The 19,544-nt window shown below is 43.5% G+C and overlaps 1 protein-coding gene across 3 annotated transcripts in view; it reads left to right on the top strand.

Moving 5' to 3' along the window:
* Window positions 1–19,544, top strand: part of irag1.L (inositol 1,4,5-triphosphate receptor associated 1 L homeolog) — a 51,387-nt gene that overhangs the window by 31,114 nt on the left and 729 nt on the right. For 2 of the 3 annotated variants that reach the window (XM_018257276.2, XM_018257277.2), the window contains 17 exons: window positions 2,826–2,932; window positions 3,480–3,556; window positions 4,405–4,578; window positions 5,533–5,607; window positions 7,402–7,454; window positions 9,263–9,817; window positions 12,242–12,320; window positions 13,787–13,913; window positions 14,193–14,223; window positions 15,388–15,528; window positions 15,858–15,989; window positions 16,090–16,231; window positions 16,313–16,362; window positions 16,663–16,770; window positions 17,264–17,328; window positions 18,380–18,499; window positions 19,129–19,254. In XM_018257276.2, the coding sequence (XP_018112765.1) occupies window positions 2,826–2,932; window positions 3,480–3,556; window positions 4,405–4,578; window positions 5,533–5,607; window positions 7,402–7,454; window positions 9,263–9,817; window positions 12,242–12,320; window positions 13,787–13,913; window positions 14,193–14,223; window positions 15,388–15,528; window positions 15,858–15,989; window positions 16,090–16,231; window positions 16,313–16,362; window positions 16,663–16,770; window positions 17,264–17,328; window positions 18,380–18,499; window positions 19,129–19,254 (2,162 nt within the window). The remainder of the gene's footprint in view (window positions 1–2,825; window positions 2,933–3,479; window positions 3,557–4,404; window positions 4,579–5,532; window positions 5,608–7,401; window positions 7,455–9,262; window positions 9,818–12,241; window positions 12,321–13,786; window positions 13,914–14,192; window positions 14,224–15,387; window positions 15,529–15,857; window positions 15,990–16,089; window positions 16,232–16,312; window positions 16,363–16,662; window positions 16,771–17,263; window positions 17,329–18,379; window positions 18,500–19,128; window positions 19,255–19,544) is intronic. The other variant, XM_041589720.1, reaches the window with a different exon arrangement.

Below are 19,544 nucleotides of genomic sequence, written 5' to 3'. Positions count from 1 at the left end.
ACAGTTACACTTCCTTCCCAGAGACCTATTATCCACTGTTCTATAGCACACTCCTCCCTACTAACCTGCTATCCCACAGTCACACTCCCTTCCCAGAGACCTATTTCCACTGTTACTATAGGCAACCCATCTCTCCCTACTATACCTGCTCCCACAGTTACCCCCTTCCCAGAGACTAATATCCCTGTTACTATAGACACATCTCTCCCTACTATACCTGCTATCCCACCAGTCACACGTCCCGTTCCCAGAGACTATTATCCCACTGTTAATATAGGCTACCACTCTCCCCATACTATACCTCTATCCCAGTTACCCCTCCCATTCCCAGAGACCTGCTATCCCACAGTCACACTCCCTTCCCAGAGACTATTATCCACTGTTACTATAGGCACCATCTCTCCCTACTATACCTGCTATCCCACAGTCACACTCCCTTCCCAGAGACTATTATCCCACTGTTTACTATAGGCACCATCTCTCCCTACTATACCTGCTATCCCACAGTCACACTCCCTTCCCAGGACTATTATCCCACTGTTACTATAGGCACCATCTCTCCCTACTATACCTGCTATCCCACAGTCACACTCCCTTCCCAGAGACTATTATCCACTGTTACTATAGGCCACCATCTCTCCCTACTATACCTGCTATCCCACAGTCACACTCCCTTCCCAGAGACTATTATCCACTGTTACTATAGACCACCATCTCTCCCTACTATACCTGCTATCCCACAGTCACACTCCCTTCCCAGAGATTATTATCCACTGTTACTATAGACACCATCTCTCCCTACTATACCTGCTATCCCACAGTCACACTCCCTTCCCAGAGATTATTATCCACATGCTTACATAGACACCATCTCTCCCTACTATACCTGCTATCCACAGTCACACTCCTTCCCAGAGACTATTATCCACTGTTACTATAGACACCATCTCTCCTACTATACCTGCTATCCGCACAGTCACACTCCTTCCCAGAGACTATTATCCACTGTTACTATAGACACCATCTCTCCCTACTATACCTGCTATCCCACAGTTACACTCCCTTCCCAGAGACTATTATTCCACTGTTACTATAGACACATCTCTCCCTATATACCTGCTATCCCACAGTCACACTCCCCTTCCCAGAGACTATTATCCCACTGTTACTATAGGCACCATCTCTCCCTACTATACCTGCTATCCACAGTTACACTCCCTTCCACGAGACTATTATCCACTGTTACTATAGACACATCTCTCCCTACTATACCTGCTATCCCACAGTCACACTCCCTTCCCAGAGACTATTATCCCACTGTTACTATAGGCACCATCTCTCCCTACTATACCTGCTTATCCCACAGTTACATCTCCCTCCCAGGAGACTATTATCCAACTGCTACTATAACTACATCTTTCCCTACTATACCTGCTTAGTCCCACAGTCACACTCCCTTCCCAGAGACTATTATCCACTGTTACTATAGGCACCATCTCTCCCTACTATACCTGCTATCCCACAGTCACACTCCTTCCCAGAGACTTTATCCACTGTTACTATAGGCACCATCTCTCCCTACTATACCTGCTATCCCACAGTCACACTCCCGTCCCAGAGACTATTATCCCACTGTTACTATAGGCACCATCTCTCCCTACTATACCTGCTATCCCACAGTCACACTCCCCTTCCCAGAGACTATTATCCCACTGTTACTATAGGCACCATTCTCTCCCTACTATACCTGCTATCCACAGTCACACTCCCTTCCGCAGAGACTATTATCCCACTGTTACTATAGGACACCATCTCTCCCTACTATACCTGCTATCCCACAGTCACACTCCCTTCCCAGAGACTATTTCCACTGTTACTATAGACACCATCTCTCCCTACTATACCTGCTATCCACAGTTACACTCCTTCCCAGAGACTATATCCATGTTACTATAGGCACCATCTCTCCCTACTATACCTGCTATCCCACAGTCACACTCCCTTCCCAGAGACTATTATCCACTGTTACTATAGGCACCATCTCTCCCTACTATACCTGCTATCCCACAGTCACACTCCCTTCCCAGAGACTATTATCCACTGTTACTATAGGCACCATCTCTCCCTACTATACCTGCTATGCCCACAGTCACACTCCCTTCCCAGAGACTATTATCCACTGTTACTATAGGCACCATCTCTCCCTACTATACCTGCTATCCCACAGTCACACTCCCTTCCCAGAGACTATTATCCACTGTTACTATAGGCACCATCTCTCCCTACTATACCCTGCTATCTCACAGTCACACTCCCTTCCCAGAGACTATTATCCACTGTTTACTATAGGCACCATCTCTCCCTACTATACCTGCTATCCCACAGTCCACACTCCCTTCCCAGAGGACTATTATCCACTGTTACTATAGACACCATCTCTCCCTACTATACCTGCTATCCCACAGTCCCCCAGACTATTATCCACTGTTACTATAGACACATCTCTCCCTACTATACCTGCTATCCCACAGTCACACTCCCTTCCCAGAGACTATTATCCACTGTTACTATAGACACCACCTCTGCCTTTATAAAAAGAGGGATATGTGTAGGTATGTGCCCCTGCTTGGACCCCCTATATACAACAATGGTTACAGCTCTTGCCCATAAGATCTCATGTGTGTAAGTCTTGTGCTTGAGTCTGTTTGTTGGTATCTAGAGATTAAATGGCAGACTGATGCCGGTGCAGATTATCAGATGTTCTGCAGTTCTCACACTCCTCTAACTGTACAGACACATGATATTTATGTTATTATGGTAATTAGGGCACATCTACGGCTGACAGATCACGCATTACCCCTGCCATTATTGTGCCGCAGTCTGAAAACCCTTTCGATGAAACGCAAGAGAAGAATTGCCTCGACAGACACAGGTACGTGGCAGTCACATATCTGCTTTCCAGTCATTGTGAGCTGGAATTAACCCCTCGTCTGCTGCTTTTAATCAGAAAACCTATGGAGCCAGCAGTCAAGGACCCGGCCTTAGCTTAAAAGGGCTAGTACTGTAGATCCATCAGTTTTTGGGTTTCTCCTTGATTGATACTGCTTACCGACAACACTCACAAAGAATCTGTCACGGATGGGGTTAAACCAAGGGCCCATGTTTGAAATCGAAATGTCTGTTTAACCCTTTACATCAGGATGCTCTTTGTTGTTGCAGCATGGGGGAAGGCTTTAGACTGCCGGGCGTTTACTCATGGAGTAGTTATATTGCAGCCAATATTTAAGCCTTTACCTCTCCTATATCTTTATTTAATGTCATGTTCCACTGAGCCCAGTAGACTGGGTGGAGAACTAGAGCCAATAGCAATATCTTCTTCTTAAAGTTTAGGGGGACCCAGTAACTATCCTGAATTACTCTGTACCAAAAGCAAATATTTTTTCAGTTATTCCTTTAACCGAGATATTCTTTCTCTTTAGTCCCCACAGCCCCTCAGGGAGATCAAGTCGCCAGTCAAGATCCTCCACTTCTTCCAACAACAATTTAATTTCTGTGGGTAAGAACTGCCTTCTTGTTAGTGGAATACTCAAGGAATATCCTATATGTGGCCTCCTATATACTATTTCCCCTTTAACCTCTCCTTTATTCATTGCTTTATTACTCTGCTCCACCAACTACCCAAGAGCCGCAGCCACCGGCTAAAGATACGGTTGGGTTTTGCCATTACTCACCGATACGAAAGTCGGTTTGATCCGATTAAACTCGCCAAGAAGTTCCCTGATCATATAATACATTAAGTCCTATTACTCAGGCCACGGAACTCCACGGGAATGTACAATGTTCTTATATTGTAAAGGACAAGGAAAATGTAAAACTCCAGTCAAGTCAATGAGACTTCTACAATGATGGGCTCCACTTAGGCTGAATATAGAGATTCAGAGGGCAATATAATAAAGGAAACAAGGTTTGCTCCATCTCTAGCAATCACCAATCAGCGCTGAGTGTTCTCCTATACAAATACCCGTAACTCTGTATTAGAATCAGAATGAGCGCATCTTCACTCCAGTCCTGCAGCCATTCCAGTGGAGTCGCTGATGATAAATAGAGGCTGCACAATCCAAAACTATTTGGCTTTGGATCGAGATAGAAAACACTTCAGGTTGTTTATGGAGCAGGATCTTAGTCTCCAAGACAGAGGGGGCTGTTGTTTAAAGAGCAGATATTCCTAGTGCTCCACGGGGCAGTGTCAATCTGCAACAAACTGTGGGCGCAAAACGCGTGGTGAGAAATCGGTGAATAATTTGGCATTTATCAAGGGCACCCAACTCATTGCTCCAACCTTAAATACCATCCCCCAGTCCTATCGAGTACAACAAGCCCATAACACTGTTATTTCTCCTTCAGATAATAAAGGGCATGTGATCGACCTGGTACATGATAACTTGCCTGACCTCAGGATCTCAGAAGAAGACAAAAGGAAGAACCTGGAGTTGTTGGAAGAAGCAAAGAAAGCCAGTGAGCGATTCCTGACGCGGAGAGGAAGAAAGTCCCGATGCAGCATCTCCGACTCTCCAACAGGTACTTGCTCTTACTTACATTACTCTCCAATAGGTACTTGCTCTTACTTACATTATTCTCCGACAGGTACTTGCTCTTACTTACATTACTCTCCAATAGGTACTTGCTCTTACTTACATTACTCTCCAATAGGTTCTTGCTCTTACTTACATTACTCTCCAACAGGTACTTGCTCTTACTTACATTACTCTCCGATAGGTACTTGCTCTTACTTACATTACTCTCCAACAGGTTCTTGCTCTTACTTACATTACTCTCCGATAGGTACTTGCTCTTACTTACATTACTCTCCAACAGGTTCTTGCTCTTACTTACATTACTCTCCAACAGGTTCTTGCTCTTACTTACATTACTCTCCGACATGTACTTGCTCTTACTTACATTACTCTCCAATAGGTACTTGCTCTTACTTACATTACTCTCCAACAGGTACTTGCTCTTACTTACATTACTCTCCAATAGGTTCTTGCTCTTAATTACATTACTCTCCAACAGGTACTTGCTCTTACTTACATTACTCTCCGATAGGTACTTGCTCTTACTTACATTACTCTCCGATAGGTACTTGCTCTTACTTACATTACTCTCCGGCAGGTACTTGCTCTTACTTACATTACTCTCCGGCAGGTACTTGCTCTTACTTACATTACTCTCTGGCAGGTACTTGCTCTTACTTACATTACTCTCCGGCAGGTACTTGCTCTTACTTACATTACTCTCTGGCAGGTACTCATTCTATCATATGAGTCAGTACCATCCAACTCATCAAGCTCTATCACTATGCCAGTTCTCAGGTTACAGATACATTGGTCTAACCACACGGACATTTCAATTCCCTGCTTGGCTTCAGGCTGGTCTCACCTGTATTTATCTAATTCATGTGTTCCCAAAGCTAAATACAGGATTAGGAATTGAATGTTGTGATTCTAAACTCTGTTTTAAACTTTCTCTTAGCACTTTCTCCATCCCCAAGCCCGAAGGTTTCCCCCGTGCCACAGAATCATTTATTCACTTTTCCGCTGCCTCCAGGTATTCTTCTTACTTAATATCAGTTTTATCTCTACTGTGTGTGTCAGAAGATGTTGGGTACCCACCAGCTCCAGTATTCCTCCTCTCTTCATTCTCTGAAATTTCTGATTTGCTTCATACTTCTCTTCCATGCTGTCCTTCACTCTTCTTAACCTTTTTGGATTTCCCTCCGTCTTGTTCTTTTGTATTCTCCACAATTGGCCTTTCTTTTATCTCTATTCTCTCCACTTCTTTGTTTCTAATTTTCTCCCCATTTGTCTCTCAACTCCCTATCCCCTTATCCTATCTCCTCCTGTCTCTCATCTCCTCTCCTTTCCTATTCTAACACAAATTAAAGTTTGGCCTTACTCTCCCCCATCCTCCCTCTTCTCTCCCCTTCTATATTTCTCCTCTCCCCCATTTGTCTCTCTACTCCCTAACCCCCTTTCCCTTCTCTCCTTCTGTCTCTCATCCCCTCTCCTTTCCTTTTCTCCCCCAACTGTTTGGCCTTACTCTCCCCCATCCTCCCTCTTCTCTCCCCTTCTATAGTTCTCCTCTCCCCCATTTGTCTCTCTACTCCCTAACCCCCTTTCCCTTCTCTCCTTCTGTCTCTCACCCCCTCTCCTTTCCTTATTCAGCACTTCCTTCTCTTATTATTTTTACTTTATGTTTCCTTAGACATTTTCCCTATGTGCCCATCTCCCTTAGTTTCTCCCTTAAGTGCCTGCTTGGCTTCCTCAGGAGAAGAGCATCTATAAGCTGGCTAGTAATGTAGATCGTACCATCGTTATGCTGAGGGTGACAGTTGTGATTGGACAGTTACATGCCACAGTGATACAGGACAGTATGAGCAGCATTAAGACTCCTACAATGGCCCAGGATAAGGTTGGAGAGACATGGTGCTGGCAGGTTGGTTAGACTATAGGAGAAAAAACAAGACTATAGTAATATTGCAGATGAAGCCATGATTTTTGGGCTGAAAATTCACATTTGAGTATTAACTATAACAGCACATGGCAATGACAGGCGGCACAGAGCGGTGTCAGGCTTTATTGGCTGAAACTTGCAGATGCAGGAGCACCAAGTGTGCCATTCCCCTAAACAAATATAATCCATCTGATTGTTGTTGAGGAACTGAAGTACAAGGGCCTTGTCTACAAGAAGACCATATGGATCTTGCACCTTCCTGATGCTCAGAGATCTGTTTGTGTATTTTGCAAGTTACCATAGAAACGGTTCTGTATACACGGCCCTTCATCCCGTGATTTGCCGAAATTCTCAACTAAATATAGTTCAGATAAAATAATACATTGTTCTTGATGTGGAATTTGCCGGGGCAAAACGCTGCCATACACGGATTTCTTTTTCCGCATAATTGTGCAGAATTACAGTCCGGTCCAGAGCCAAAAAAAATTAAAGGCAGACAACTGTGACTATATTAGGTATCCAGCCCGGCCAGGCGAGGTGCTGAGTTACATGGAGAGGAGGGAACCAGAACTTAAGAGATGTGGAATTACCCAAACAGAGGATGATGTTTCATTTCAACTGCAGGAAAAGATAAAACTGTGACCACCTGTATGGTCTCTAGATGTTTATTATAGAACCAGTAACACAAACACACAATGATAATGATCCATCTGATCACTAATTTGTATCCCTTATAAGTACAAACAAGATTATTTTAAAGAGGTGGTTCACCTTTAAGTCAGTGTTCAGTATGTTATAGAATATCACGTCATACTATTAAAGGAGGTAAAGCTTTGTTTGGAACAAATGGGATTTCCAGCAGGGCTAAAATGTATGTTATTTCTACAGGTTCCCCTGAAGCTTACCCTCCTGTATTTGCTGGGCCTGCGGCTATAGTACAGGTACGTTTTCTTAAAAAACAAACCAAACCAATTTAAATAATGAATAAAGTAGGGATGCACCAAATCCACTTTATCGGATTCGGCCGAACCCCTGAATCCTTCGTGAAAGATTCAGCCAAATACCGAACCGAATCGGAACCCTAATTTGCACATGCAAATCAGCGAGGGGGAGGGAAAAATAGCGCCCGGCTAAAAAAATTTTAACTTCCATGTTTTGTGATGAAGAGTCACATGATTTTAAGGATTCGGATTCGGTTCGGCCAGGCTCAAGGATTCGGCCGAATCCGAATCCTGCTGAAAATGGCCGAATCCCAAACCGAATCCTGGATTCGGTGCATCCCTAGAATACCGTAGAACCCCTATTTTACATTTTTCAGGGGACCAGAAAAAAATGATGTAAAATCCAGGAAAATGTAAAATCGGGGAAAATGTATTATACATAATATATAGTGGGACAACAACAATGTAAAATGAGGCAAAACTTAAAATCAGGAGATGTAGATGAGTTCACTGTATTTGGTGCTTAAAATTACATTTTCTTTCATTAAGGAACATTTTATTTTTGGGGTTCATATCCCATTTAAAGGGGATCTAGCACGAAAATGTAATATAATCGTCTCGCTGAAATAAGAAACTTTCAATTAAACATTGTCTACTGTGTATGTATGAAGTTACTCTTCCACCTCTCAGCAACCTGTTTCCCTTCATTCTCTCTTCGTGAAGGAGGTGGAGTCCGTTTTTGATTGGCAGTTAGGTCTACTAGATCCTTTGGAGGGATTGTACCCTTTGCCTAGAAGATGCATCAGAGCTCACTATTCCAAAATAACCGTCTCTGACGGAAATCCCGCTTCTCTGCATGCAGGGAATGCGCCGGAGTCAGTTATTTTGTTAGCTTTAGTCCAGTGTCAGACTGGGATGCCAAGGGCCCACCAGAAAAGCTTAAACTGTGGGCCCACTTTCTAAACTATTATTCCTCCTCTCCTCACTCAACCTCTTTATTCTCCTAGTCTTTTATCTCTACATACTATACTCTATTCTTCCATTATCAAGCCCCTTAAAGGAATAGGGAATGACCATGAAATAGGCCAAATGGTTAGAAGCAAGAGGCCCTCTGACAACTGGGTCCACCCAGGAGTTTTCCTGGTATCCCGGTGAGCCAATCAGAAACTGCTTTAGTTTGAGCCAGAGTCGGTTATTTGAGTTAGCTCTAAAACATCTGCTAGGAAAGGAAGCCGCCCTAAAAAATGTATTAGGCCTAGCTGTCAATCAAAATCTGACCCAGACTCTGCATGAAGAATGCTAGGTTGCTGGGAGGGAGATACTGAAGAATAACTTATTTCAAAAATGGAACAGAATTTTGAATTGATTATATTCAGAAAGTGTCTTATTCCAATGAGATGAGGCAGTGTTGGACTGGGACACCAAGGGCCCACCAAAAAAACCAGGGCCTCATCCTCAGTACAATGTTCTTCCTCTCCTCACTCAACCTCTATTCTCCTAGTCTCTTTTCTTGACAAACTATAATCTATTATTCTATCTATTTAACCTCTTTGTTCTCATAGAAATAGGGAATATCCATGAAATAGGCCAAATGTTTAGCAGCATGAGGGTTCACTGACTCCTGGGTCCACCAGGAGTTTTCCTGGTCTCCCGGTGGGCCAGTCCGACACCGAGATAAGGCTTATATAAAATTTTCTTTTTTGTGAGTCCTGAGTGTTGATAGCCAATGAGCAGATTGCTCTTATGACTTCACACCTGAGATGTTGTATAGTTCTTTGATGTCACCATGATGTTCTTGGCTGTTCCAGAGCGACCCCAAGGGACTGGCCGATTGGAAGCAGAATGAGCAGAGGAAGATTTCCCAAGGAAGGCTCTCGCCACGTTCCCCAGCTACGAAAGAAACTCTCTCCGAACACAAGGAGAACTTCGACCCTCTGAAGCACGTGTCCGGCGTGCAAAAAAACTGTGGAACTGACGGATGTAAACCGTCCCTTTGTAACAACGAGTATGAGCCTGGGAAATCCATTCTAAAGAAACCCAAAGAGATGGACTCCTTGGGGAATGTGGTGCAAGGCCCCGGGGCCACTAAACCAGGGATAAACATTAAGGGATTATCAGCAGATCAGCCAGACCCTAAATTTCTTTCTAGACCAGAGCCAGGAGACCCCGGCAGTCGCCCTCCTCTCTTGAGGGCACTTTCTTGGGACAGTTTAGCACCGGCACAGATTGACAAAACACACACGGAAATTCCAGAGAATGAAAGACTGCACGACAAATGCAACAACAAACTGCCCAAATTTGTGGGTTTAAAAGACTTTCAAGTGCAGCCGGTTCGACTGCAGAAGCTGACCAAGCTGAGAGAAGTGAGTGCCAGTATTATACCTGGGGTATATTGCCTCAGTGGGGTGCATAGTAGAGCTGCTGTTTTTGGTCAGTATTGATGGTTCATCTTCCGTGTGACACATAACGGATATCTTACTAAATTGCACCGGTGCAGTTGCCCATAGCAACAATTCAGATCTTTACTAGTTCTAAAAGGAAAGCTTAAATCATGCAGCACTAAATGCTTAATTCACTAGTGACACCCAGTGGTTAGTGAAACCAGGGACTCATCATTTTCAATGCCCTGATAAGACATCGCTTGATTCAGTAAAAAAGTGGGGAGGAACATGCGTAGGCTTCTGGCGCTCAATGCAAAGAGCCGCAACTCCAGGGGAGCTGTGTTGAGCACCAAGGGGCCCCCTTCTGCACTTGCACCCCTGGGGGTTGTAAATAACCCCTTCTGTTTATCTACCTGGAAAATTTTTAATTTATTTGCCTTTATTTTTGGGTCAGCAGGTCTGCTTCGGCATTATAAGTGTCATCTGGTTCCTAGGCTCACTGACTGTGGCACCCAAGTAGTGGTTTGAATGACAGACGGCAAGAAGGTTGGGAGGAAAAGCTAGAAAAAAACCCAGTAATTACAAAACTAGTCAGCACAAGTTAGCGTGGCCCTTTAAGGGAGAGATGTTTGTCAGATGTACTATGAAATGAGGAGCTTAGGGGGTACATGCTTGTGTAAACAGGAACACACAAATTAACCGATGTGACAGATTCCACGGCAAATAGAATGTCAGGAGAATCTCTGGCTCCTGAAACTTTTCCTTCCTGAGCTGATAATAACAAGCCCAGGTGATTGATTGCACAGATTCCACAATCCCAACCAACAGACAGAGCAAGACAGTGCTGGGAGAGCATGTGCGGGAATATGAGCAGCCTTTCAAAATATCGCAGAAGAAATTCAGAATCAACAAAAAAATATTTTTTAATTGTACATATGATCCATAAGTCTGGGATAGAAGAGCAATCTGCATGCATCCATAGGGTTGGGATAGAAGAGCAGTCTGTATGGATCTATAGGGTTGGCATAGTAGAGCAGTGTGTAAGGATCCATATTTTTGGGATAGAAGAGCAGTCTCCATACATACATAGGGTTGGGATAGAAGAGCATTCTGCATACATCCATAGGGTTGGGATAGAACAGCAGTCTGCACGCATATATAGGGTTGGGATAGAACAGCAGTCTGTATGGATCCATAGGGTTGGCATAGTAGAGCAGTGTGTAAGGATCCATAGGTTTGGGATAGAAGAGCAGTCTGTAAGGATCCATAGCGTTGGGATAGAAGAGCATTATGTATGGATCCACAGGGTTGGGATAGAAGAGTAGTCTGTATGGATGCATAGGGTTGGGATAGAAGAGTCATCTGTATGGATACATGGGGTTTGGATAGAAGAGCAGTCTGTATAGGTTTATAGGGTAGGGAAGAAGAGCAGTCTGCATACATCCATAGGGTTGGGATAGAAGAGCAGTCTGTATGGATCCATGGAGTTTGGATATAAGAGCTGTCTGCATACATCCATAGGGTTGGGATAGAGGAGCATTTTGCATGCATTCATAGGGTTGTGATAGAAGAGCAGTCTGTATGGATCCATAGGGTTGGCATAGTAGAGTAGTGTGTAAGGATCCATAGGTTTGAGATAAAAGAGCAGTCTGTATGGATCTATAGGGTTTGGATAGAGAGCAGTCTGTACGGATCCATAGGTTTGGGATAAAAGAGCAGTATGTAAGGATCCATAGGTTTTGGATAGAAGAGCTGTCTGTATATATCCATAGGGTTGGGATAAAAGAGCATTATGTATGGATCCATAGGGTTTAGATAGAAGAGCAGTCTTTATGGATCTATAGGGTTGGGAAGAAAGCAGTCTGTAAGGATCCATAGTGTTGGCATAGAAGAGCATTCCGTAAAAATCCATAAAGAGAGCACTCCAGTAGTATCCGTATCCTTGGAATTGGGGAGCTTAGTGCTGGTATAGATGAGTATTCAGGTATGAGAATTATGATACCCGAACTGTATAAGGAACAAACAGAGAAAGGGCCCAGCTTGCCTTAAATACTTCCTACCCAATATTGCAAGGCCTCACTTCCTATCTACTCTTCTCAAAGGATTTAATCTTCCATCTGGGGATTTCAGAAACAGTTTTGGACCCACTGAGAGGCAGAAGTTGCACAGATATTCTGTATATTATTTACCCCAACGGCTGATCTTTCACGCCAGAAATATCCTTGAGACCTTTAGATGAGCCACTGAGAACTTGAATTAAGGACCAGTTATACATTTTTAGAACTTATTCTATTTCTCCATCTAAGTACAATATGTCACTTGGAAGTTCCTAGTGGTTTTACATACAAGCATACAGTACACACATAAAGGAATGGCTGAGTCATTTACATTTCCTCTCCTTCGCAGGAACACAAGTTAATGAGGAGTCAGAATCTGACGGGACAGAAACTCCCGGATCTGAGCGAGGCGGCCGAACAGGAAAGAGGTGCAGTACGGAAGGTGCCACATATGTTGTTAGGGTTCAGCTATAGGAAGGGTGGGATCTTTCGTCTGTTATTTCTGTGAATGGAATAACTTGTGTCAGGACAGTTTGTCCGCTCCATGAGTGTCAACCTGAAGGGGAAGAACAACATGGCAGCACCACCCAAACAGATGCACAGGCACCATATGAGTTCCCAAAAATGGGACAAATTAAACTGAATGAAATCATGCACATCCAATTCCAATCGGATCAGCCCAATAATGAACCCTTTAAAATCTTCATCTCCACTTGTGTGATTCCAGCCATTTATTGTATGAATATTAAAACAATATGGGGCAAATTCACTAACGCGCCAAATTCGCTAGCGTTGGGCATTTTCGCTACTGCGCAAATTCACTAACGAACGCTGGCGTAGTTTCGCTAGTGTTACTTCGCAACCTTACGCCAGGTGAATCTTCGCCAGCGACGAAACTACGCAAATTCACTAACTTGCGCAGTGTAGCGAACGCTTTCTTTTACGCTAGACTTCCTTCGCCACCTCAGACCTGGCGAAGCGCAATAGAGTAGATAGGGATTGTTTCAAAAAAAGTCAAAATTTTTTCTAAGTCCCAAAAAACGCTGGCGTGTTTTCTAATTGATGGGTGATAGGCTGAAAAAGATCAAAAAATTTTTGGGGCTCCCCTCCTTCCCCCCTACATTTCCTGACTCGTGGCAACTTACCTAGACAGTGGGCACATGTGTAGGGCAAAATAACATTTTTATTTCCAGATTTGAAGGTTTTCTAGGCATTTGTAGAGCAGATACATGTTCCTCCATTGAAATTTGAATTTCGCGCTGTATGCAAATTAGCCTTCGCTAGCGCAACTTCGCTTTATATAGCGAAACAACGCTAGCGCAACTCCGCAACCTTACGCTACCCCTGTGCGCAACTTTCGGATTTTAGTGAATTTGCGAAGCGCTGGCGAAACTACGCCTGGCGAAGTGCGGCGAAGTGCGGCGAAGTTGCGCCTGGTGAATTTGCCCCTATATTTCCATTCCCCCTTTCCTTATACTGCGTGGCCCTAGTTACGTATTATAGGTCTGTGCCGGGTGATAAGTGCCCTATAGACTCCCGGCTTGGGTTATTCTAGTCTGGTGGTTACTCATGTCCTGCTGTGGTTGCTTTATCTCCAGCAGAGCAGACAAGTACTGAGCCCAACAGTTCTCTCCCTTATTCTCCTGAGATGGACTTGCTGGATACACCAGGTTCTGCATTCATTTCTCAATTCAATTTAAGGGGCAACCACAGACTCTTGAGCCCCGTTTTGTTATATAGGAGTGTGGGAAGCTTACAGTTTTTAATCGGTTTGGAAGGTTTTCTAAGGAAGGAATCAGGTTTTGTCAAGCAGGAACATTTAGGTTGATTAAAGGGATCATCGTACCTCTCATCTAAAAATAATAATTTTGATTATATATTTTTTTTTACCAAGGTCCCTCTCCAGTTCCTTCCCTGCCGGATGATGGAGAAGAAGAAGCCAAGGGGGAGTCGGATGTTATGCCCAGTATCCCAGATATTCTCTTACGGAAGTTGCGTGTGAATCGATGTTTATCCAACAGGTACAGACTGAGGGTTTTCCAGGTGGCATTTCTTATTGTGGTGGGGACCGCTTTGGACCTGGCAGCAGCATATATGTTACATTTTGCTTCTCCTTTAAGCTCACTCTCCACCCTCTCCCATAAACCCTCGGCTGCTATTCTAGGTTTAAGAGCAGATTACCCAGCCTTCCAGGGACCCCCCAATCACTGCTCACATGGATATGACTAAGCACTAACGTTTCCTTACCTTATGTTACTTCTAGTTCTCTGTAACGACTCTCAAACTGTTCTTCGTTGCAGTGCCCCACCGCTGACTGAAAAGGAAATAGAGGTGAGACATGCAAATACGCACAATCATACGCACTCGCAAGTAAATACACAAACACACTGACGTCAACACAAGTTGTAACTACCAAACTAAAGGAAACCAATGAGTAAATTAGGGAAACACAAGTGTATAGAAAGCAGGTGGCTATGCTATGCATGGTGCTATTGCGTTCCGGGCTTCTTACTGGGTATTTGGTGCTGAATGCCACACTCGGGCATGTCTCAGAAATCAATAGTAGGGGGGGCAGATAAGGATTCCATGAAAATAAAAAAAGTTCACCTGGGGAATTTTCTTCAGCCAAATATGCCCCGCAGCTGCCTCCCACTGAATTCAATGAGATGTCTCTTGGCTAAAAACCACACAGTAGAGCATTTTCAGACTTCAAACCACTTCTGCTAGCTGTGCCAGTCTGTGAGTTCAACAAGAGTTGGCAGGCACAGTTTTGGGCACTTCTCCACGAACTGAATTATGCTTAATTGTTCTGGAATCAACCATATCAATACTTCAGCCAGAGGAGGAGCGTGGGGCAGAAACAGGTGCCGTCTGGGTAGAAGGGGACAAAAATAACCCAAAGTCTAATTAAGTTGACATTTTTAAGGCACGCATGTCTACAAAACACTACCAGCTGCGTCCCAATGAGTTTTCTCTTGGCCAAAAAACACACAGTAGAATATTTTCAAACTTCCCACCACCTCTACTACCTTTGCTAAGCAGTGAAGTCAAAAGGAGGTGACAGGCACAGTTTTGGGCACTTCTCCACCAACTGCGGAGCAGAGGGTGTGGTGAGAACCAGGTGTGGCCTGGTTAGAAGAGCATTGTCCAAACATCATCCAAGTCTAGTGAGGTTGGCGACGTCGTCTCTTTGGCACTCCTGCCTAGATAACACTCTATGTACCGTAGCTCTCAACAGAAAATTTCAAGGATCTTCATTGTATCCTATATGTTAAGGCTGTACGGCATTAGGTTTTCCCCCCCATTCTAGCAACATCCTTGGAGACTATCCATGGGTAGGTGGCTGAGGGTTCAATACTGAGGCTTATCTGACTATTACTATTGTAGTATATGTTGTAGGTCCAATTCCCTTTGCAAAGATATGGATAATGGGGGGGGGAATATGCCATTGGGGCGGTTACTATTTAAAGATCATTTTGATGTGTCACTTTCCAGAATGTATTTGTTCAGCTCTCACTGGCGTTTCGGAATGACAGCTACACCCTCGAATCCAGGTTGAACCAATCCGAGAGGGAGCGTAACCTGACTGAGGAAAACAATGAGAAGGAAATAGAGAACTTTAAAGCAACTATCACGGTGAGATAAGCTAATGGGTGGCCAAATAAAAATTTGGGCCTTGTTAATGAGTTAGGACTTTGGCTTACCATTTAATCACTGGTTTGGTCTTTCAGAATGCCATACTAAATCCCCCTTCTGGTGGCCATTCAATTTGTTAAGTACAGTAGAAACACCAAGAGTCCATTGAACATGAGTTTTTAAAGGCATCAGCCTAGAAGGTTACATTTTAAAAATGAAACATTTACAACTTTGTGGCTTGCTGTAGCTTTGAATGGTCTAGAGGCGATAGGGTGTGTTTGTCCCTCTAAGATGACTGCCTATCTGTCTGACTTGATGTTTCTATTCAGTCTTCAGTCTCCATCTGGCAAAACAGTGAGCATAGGGAGGCCTACCAGAAGCTGCTGGAAGACATTGCAGTCCTTCACCGCTTGATCAACAGGCTGTCAAGTAGGGCAGAAATGGTGGGAGCGGTTCGGCAAGTGAGTGCTCTTCTAGGTCTTCAGTATCTTTGGTAGTTGCACATATGTATAGCCAACACATGCCATGTGTATCCTCCCACAATCCCACTTCTTCCTGCAGGAGAAACGCATGTCGAAGGCCACAGAAGTCATGATGCAATATGTGGACAACCTAAAGAGGACGTACGAGAAAGATCATGCAGAACTGATGGAATACAAAAAACTGGCCAATCAGAATTCCAGTAGGAATTATAGCGGCTCCGGTAAAGATACTTTTTGGTATACTTGTCCATATATATGTCTATATACTGTTGTCATGGTCACTCATGATGTATATATTACAGATGATGGGGTGCCTCGTTCATCAAGATCCATGTCACTAACGATTGGCAAGGTATGTTGTCTTACCCTATGGTATACCACACCAGGATCATTCATTATTTACTACAGAAATTCACTTGGAAAAGAAAATTGTTGTACGCAGCTTTTTCAATACAAGACAAGAAGGTTGAACTTGACGGATGTGTTTGTTGGTCGATGATCTTCCACCTTCCTGCTTGAGGTCTTTGGCCAAAAGCATTTTCTGTCCTATAGGTTCAGGCATTGATTGTTAAATACAAATAAGCTCGAACTGGCCAATTGTATTGCTGTTGTATCTCTTTCGCTAATCTTCGGTACTTTTTGTGTGTCCTAGAACATGCCACGTAGAAGAGTCAGTGTGGCTGTGGTCCCCAAATTCAATTTACTGAATATCCCCGGGCAGTCGCCGAACACATCTCCTTTAACAATGTTGCCAGCCCTTGTGAGTAACCATGTTATCGAAACCATGTTTATTCCTTTAGCTGCCCTTCAACCGTGAATAACCTCATAGACATGGGTATGGGTCAATGTGCCATAACTTTGATCTCTCCTACCCCACGAGAAAGGGAGTTTTCCATCCTTAGTACAAAGTGTATAGAAAAGATCCCTCATATCACCCCATGCATAGTATTCGAAAAGGCAAAGAAAAGCATGACCACCTTTTCTTTCTATTCTTCTTCTATTTTGGTCTGACATGGGTTGGGAAAAAAGTACTGTATTTCTGGGGCTAGAAATAGTCTAGCTTGCATGGGTGCGGGAGGACCATAGAGGTATTACTGCTTGGGCCCTAGGGTTCCCACCAACATCCGATCTGTTACCCCCTTATAGCTGCCCTAGTTGCCCTTGTCAACATTAACGGTGGACTTCTCAACAGTCATTTCCCAGGAGTTTGAACAAAAATGTCTTTAACTTAATAACACATTCCTTTTTTACAGACAGAGTCGCCCAGTGGGAGAAGCAGTTCACCCGTCCCACCTTTGCAGTCTCCTCTGGTAGAAAAGTAAGTTTTCTTGCGGTATTCTTGCATATGCACCACAAAGTTGACCCGCCAATGGCCTGAATTTTAAAAGAAAAGAGGATAGGATCCTGGAATGCCAATGCCCTATATAGTTGACAAAGCGAGGCAAGAGAATACCAAGTTTTCTGTTTGGTCAAGCCAACTAACATCCAAATAGATCTCGGCTCACACTGCAGGCCCATAGATCAACCAGAGGTCAGGCAGTAAGGCCAAATCCAACTTGATCATAGTATTGTTATATGTTGAGCTGATTTTACTTTAGATGTGATGTATACCTCTGACATTGGTGCTACTCTGACCTGATACCCACATTAAGTTTTATTGGGGCCAGACTTATATTTATGACAGGGAGTTGAGATGATTGGATCTAAGGAAGCATGTTCAACAGGGTGTTTTTTCCCTTAATGGAAAGAAAAAAAGAACTCCACCCATCATTCAATAACAGGCTCTGATGAATATTTCCATGGGGACACAGCTTGTCGATCGCACTGGAAATAAACTTGGCTCACCCACTTCCATATACTGTACTGGGTCCTGCTCTTAAAGCTTCAATTATCTTTCCAGGAAATTCTATTTACTTTGAGGGAACCAACTTGCTGACCTAACAGAATAACAGGGAACTTGTAAAAAGGATGTGATAAACTAAGGACACAACCAAGCACAGGCCGTTTTTGCTGTCAGGCTTGAATGGGGTATTGAATTCTAAGCAGTAAATCATTCAGCAGATCTAGAGGTCATCAGTATTAAGGTTAGAGAAGTCAGTCGGCTAAAAGAAGGACGTCTAATTCTTATGGAATTCCACATATTTCGATTCTGTCATCACGGAAACATGCTCATTTCAGCTGAAATCCAAAGAGTGCCATTGAAAAAAATTGGGGTCTCATCTGCAAATCTGGTATAGAGTCAAAAAACACCGGAGGCATCGTCAGCCTCAAAGTGATTGGTAGCAAGGTTTTGGAGTTGCATCTCAAATATATCTTGGCTGGTTCCTTTGCACATTGTGTTTAACACCACTTTCTTTCCACTTGAATAGTACAAAGACAAGCACAGAGACAGAATGTGAGACACCAGTGGGGGTTCCAGTTCGGATCGAACAGGAGGAAATCAGCTCAGAAATGAAGGCAAAGATTGAAGAAGAGGCTTATAACAAGGGGTACAAATGCTGGTGGAGGGGGGCATTTCAGAATGGGCTACAGGCTGCTTGATTATTCCATCAGAGTTTGTGTTCTCTCTTCATTGTGTTGGGTGCTGGCTGGCACTAGGTGGATGTTCTTGATAGTAGATTCTTTCCTCATAGTGGAGGAATCCAAATGAGGTTTCCGTGGATATCGGATCCTCAGCTTGTATGTAGAGGTATATTCAAGTAATTCTAAGACCTCTGTAAAAGCCCCACAAGTTGCTTTGGCTTTCTGAAGTCTGGCCAAGGTTTCCTTGTTGAGGAATCTTTGGCCAACTTCGGAAAATTGAAGAGATGCATAGGTTTTCCCACCAGCGTTTAACATTATTGTTGTTGGGAAGCATTTGCAGAAGATGAATCACCCGCAGAAGAAGAGCTCTAGTGTGCCATCAGCCTTATAGTTTTAAAAGATATACATTTTAGCAAGACTAAATAATGCCATGATTTCAAGCCACTTAACATGCCCATGGAGGTTTCCACTGGACTCATCTTCTCTATGTAATAATAGGGGCCATTAGGACATATGGTTTTGCATCTATGGAATGGAGAAACTGAACTGAAGAAGAACAGGCCTTGACATGTTGGTTATTTGATTCTTCCTAAAGGTATCAAGAAGGTTTAAAAAAGATCCAAGGAATTTCTTTATTTAAGGAGGAAGAAGAGGAGAAAGCTAGTGAGGTCACAGCTGAGTGTGAAGATGAAGTGAATGAGGAAATAAAGCTCAAAAGCAGGTGAGCATTGATGGCATCTAAAGAGTAGACATTATGGGGTGCTGTCTGGAATGAAGGGCCATGGTGTACAAGTGTTCACCAACATTACTTAGTCCTAGTACATGGGAATAAATCTTAACAGGGAAAAAAGTCTCAACTAGGCATGGATCCAGCAGTTATTTTCTCCTATCTAGTAACCCAAAATATATTAAAAGAATGAGGCCATAGCCAATGGTTTACGGGTTTCCCTGGGTTACTAGACTGATTTTTCCATATAGTTTCACACAATGACCTCGGAAGTCTACTAGTGT

Source organism: Xenopus laevis, chromosome 4L, assembly GCF_017654675.1.
Source record: "Xenopus laevis strain J_2021 chromosome 4L, Xenopus_laevis_v10.1, whole genome shotgun sequence".
Taxonomy (NCBI): Eukaryota; Metazoa; Chordata; class Amphibia; order Anura; family Pipidae; genus Xenopus; species Xenopus laevis.
Note: the sequence above shows the minus strand (reverse complement) of the source record. Positions and strands in the feature narration are given on the sequence as shown.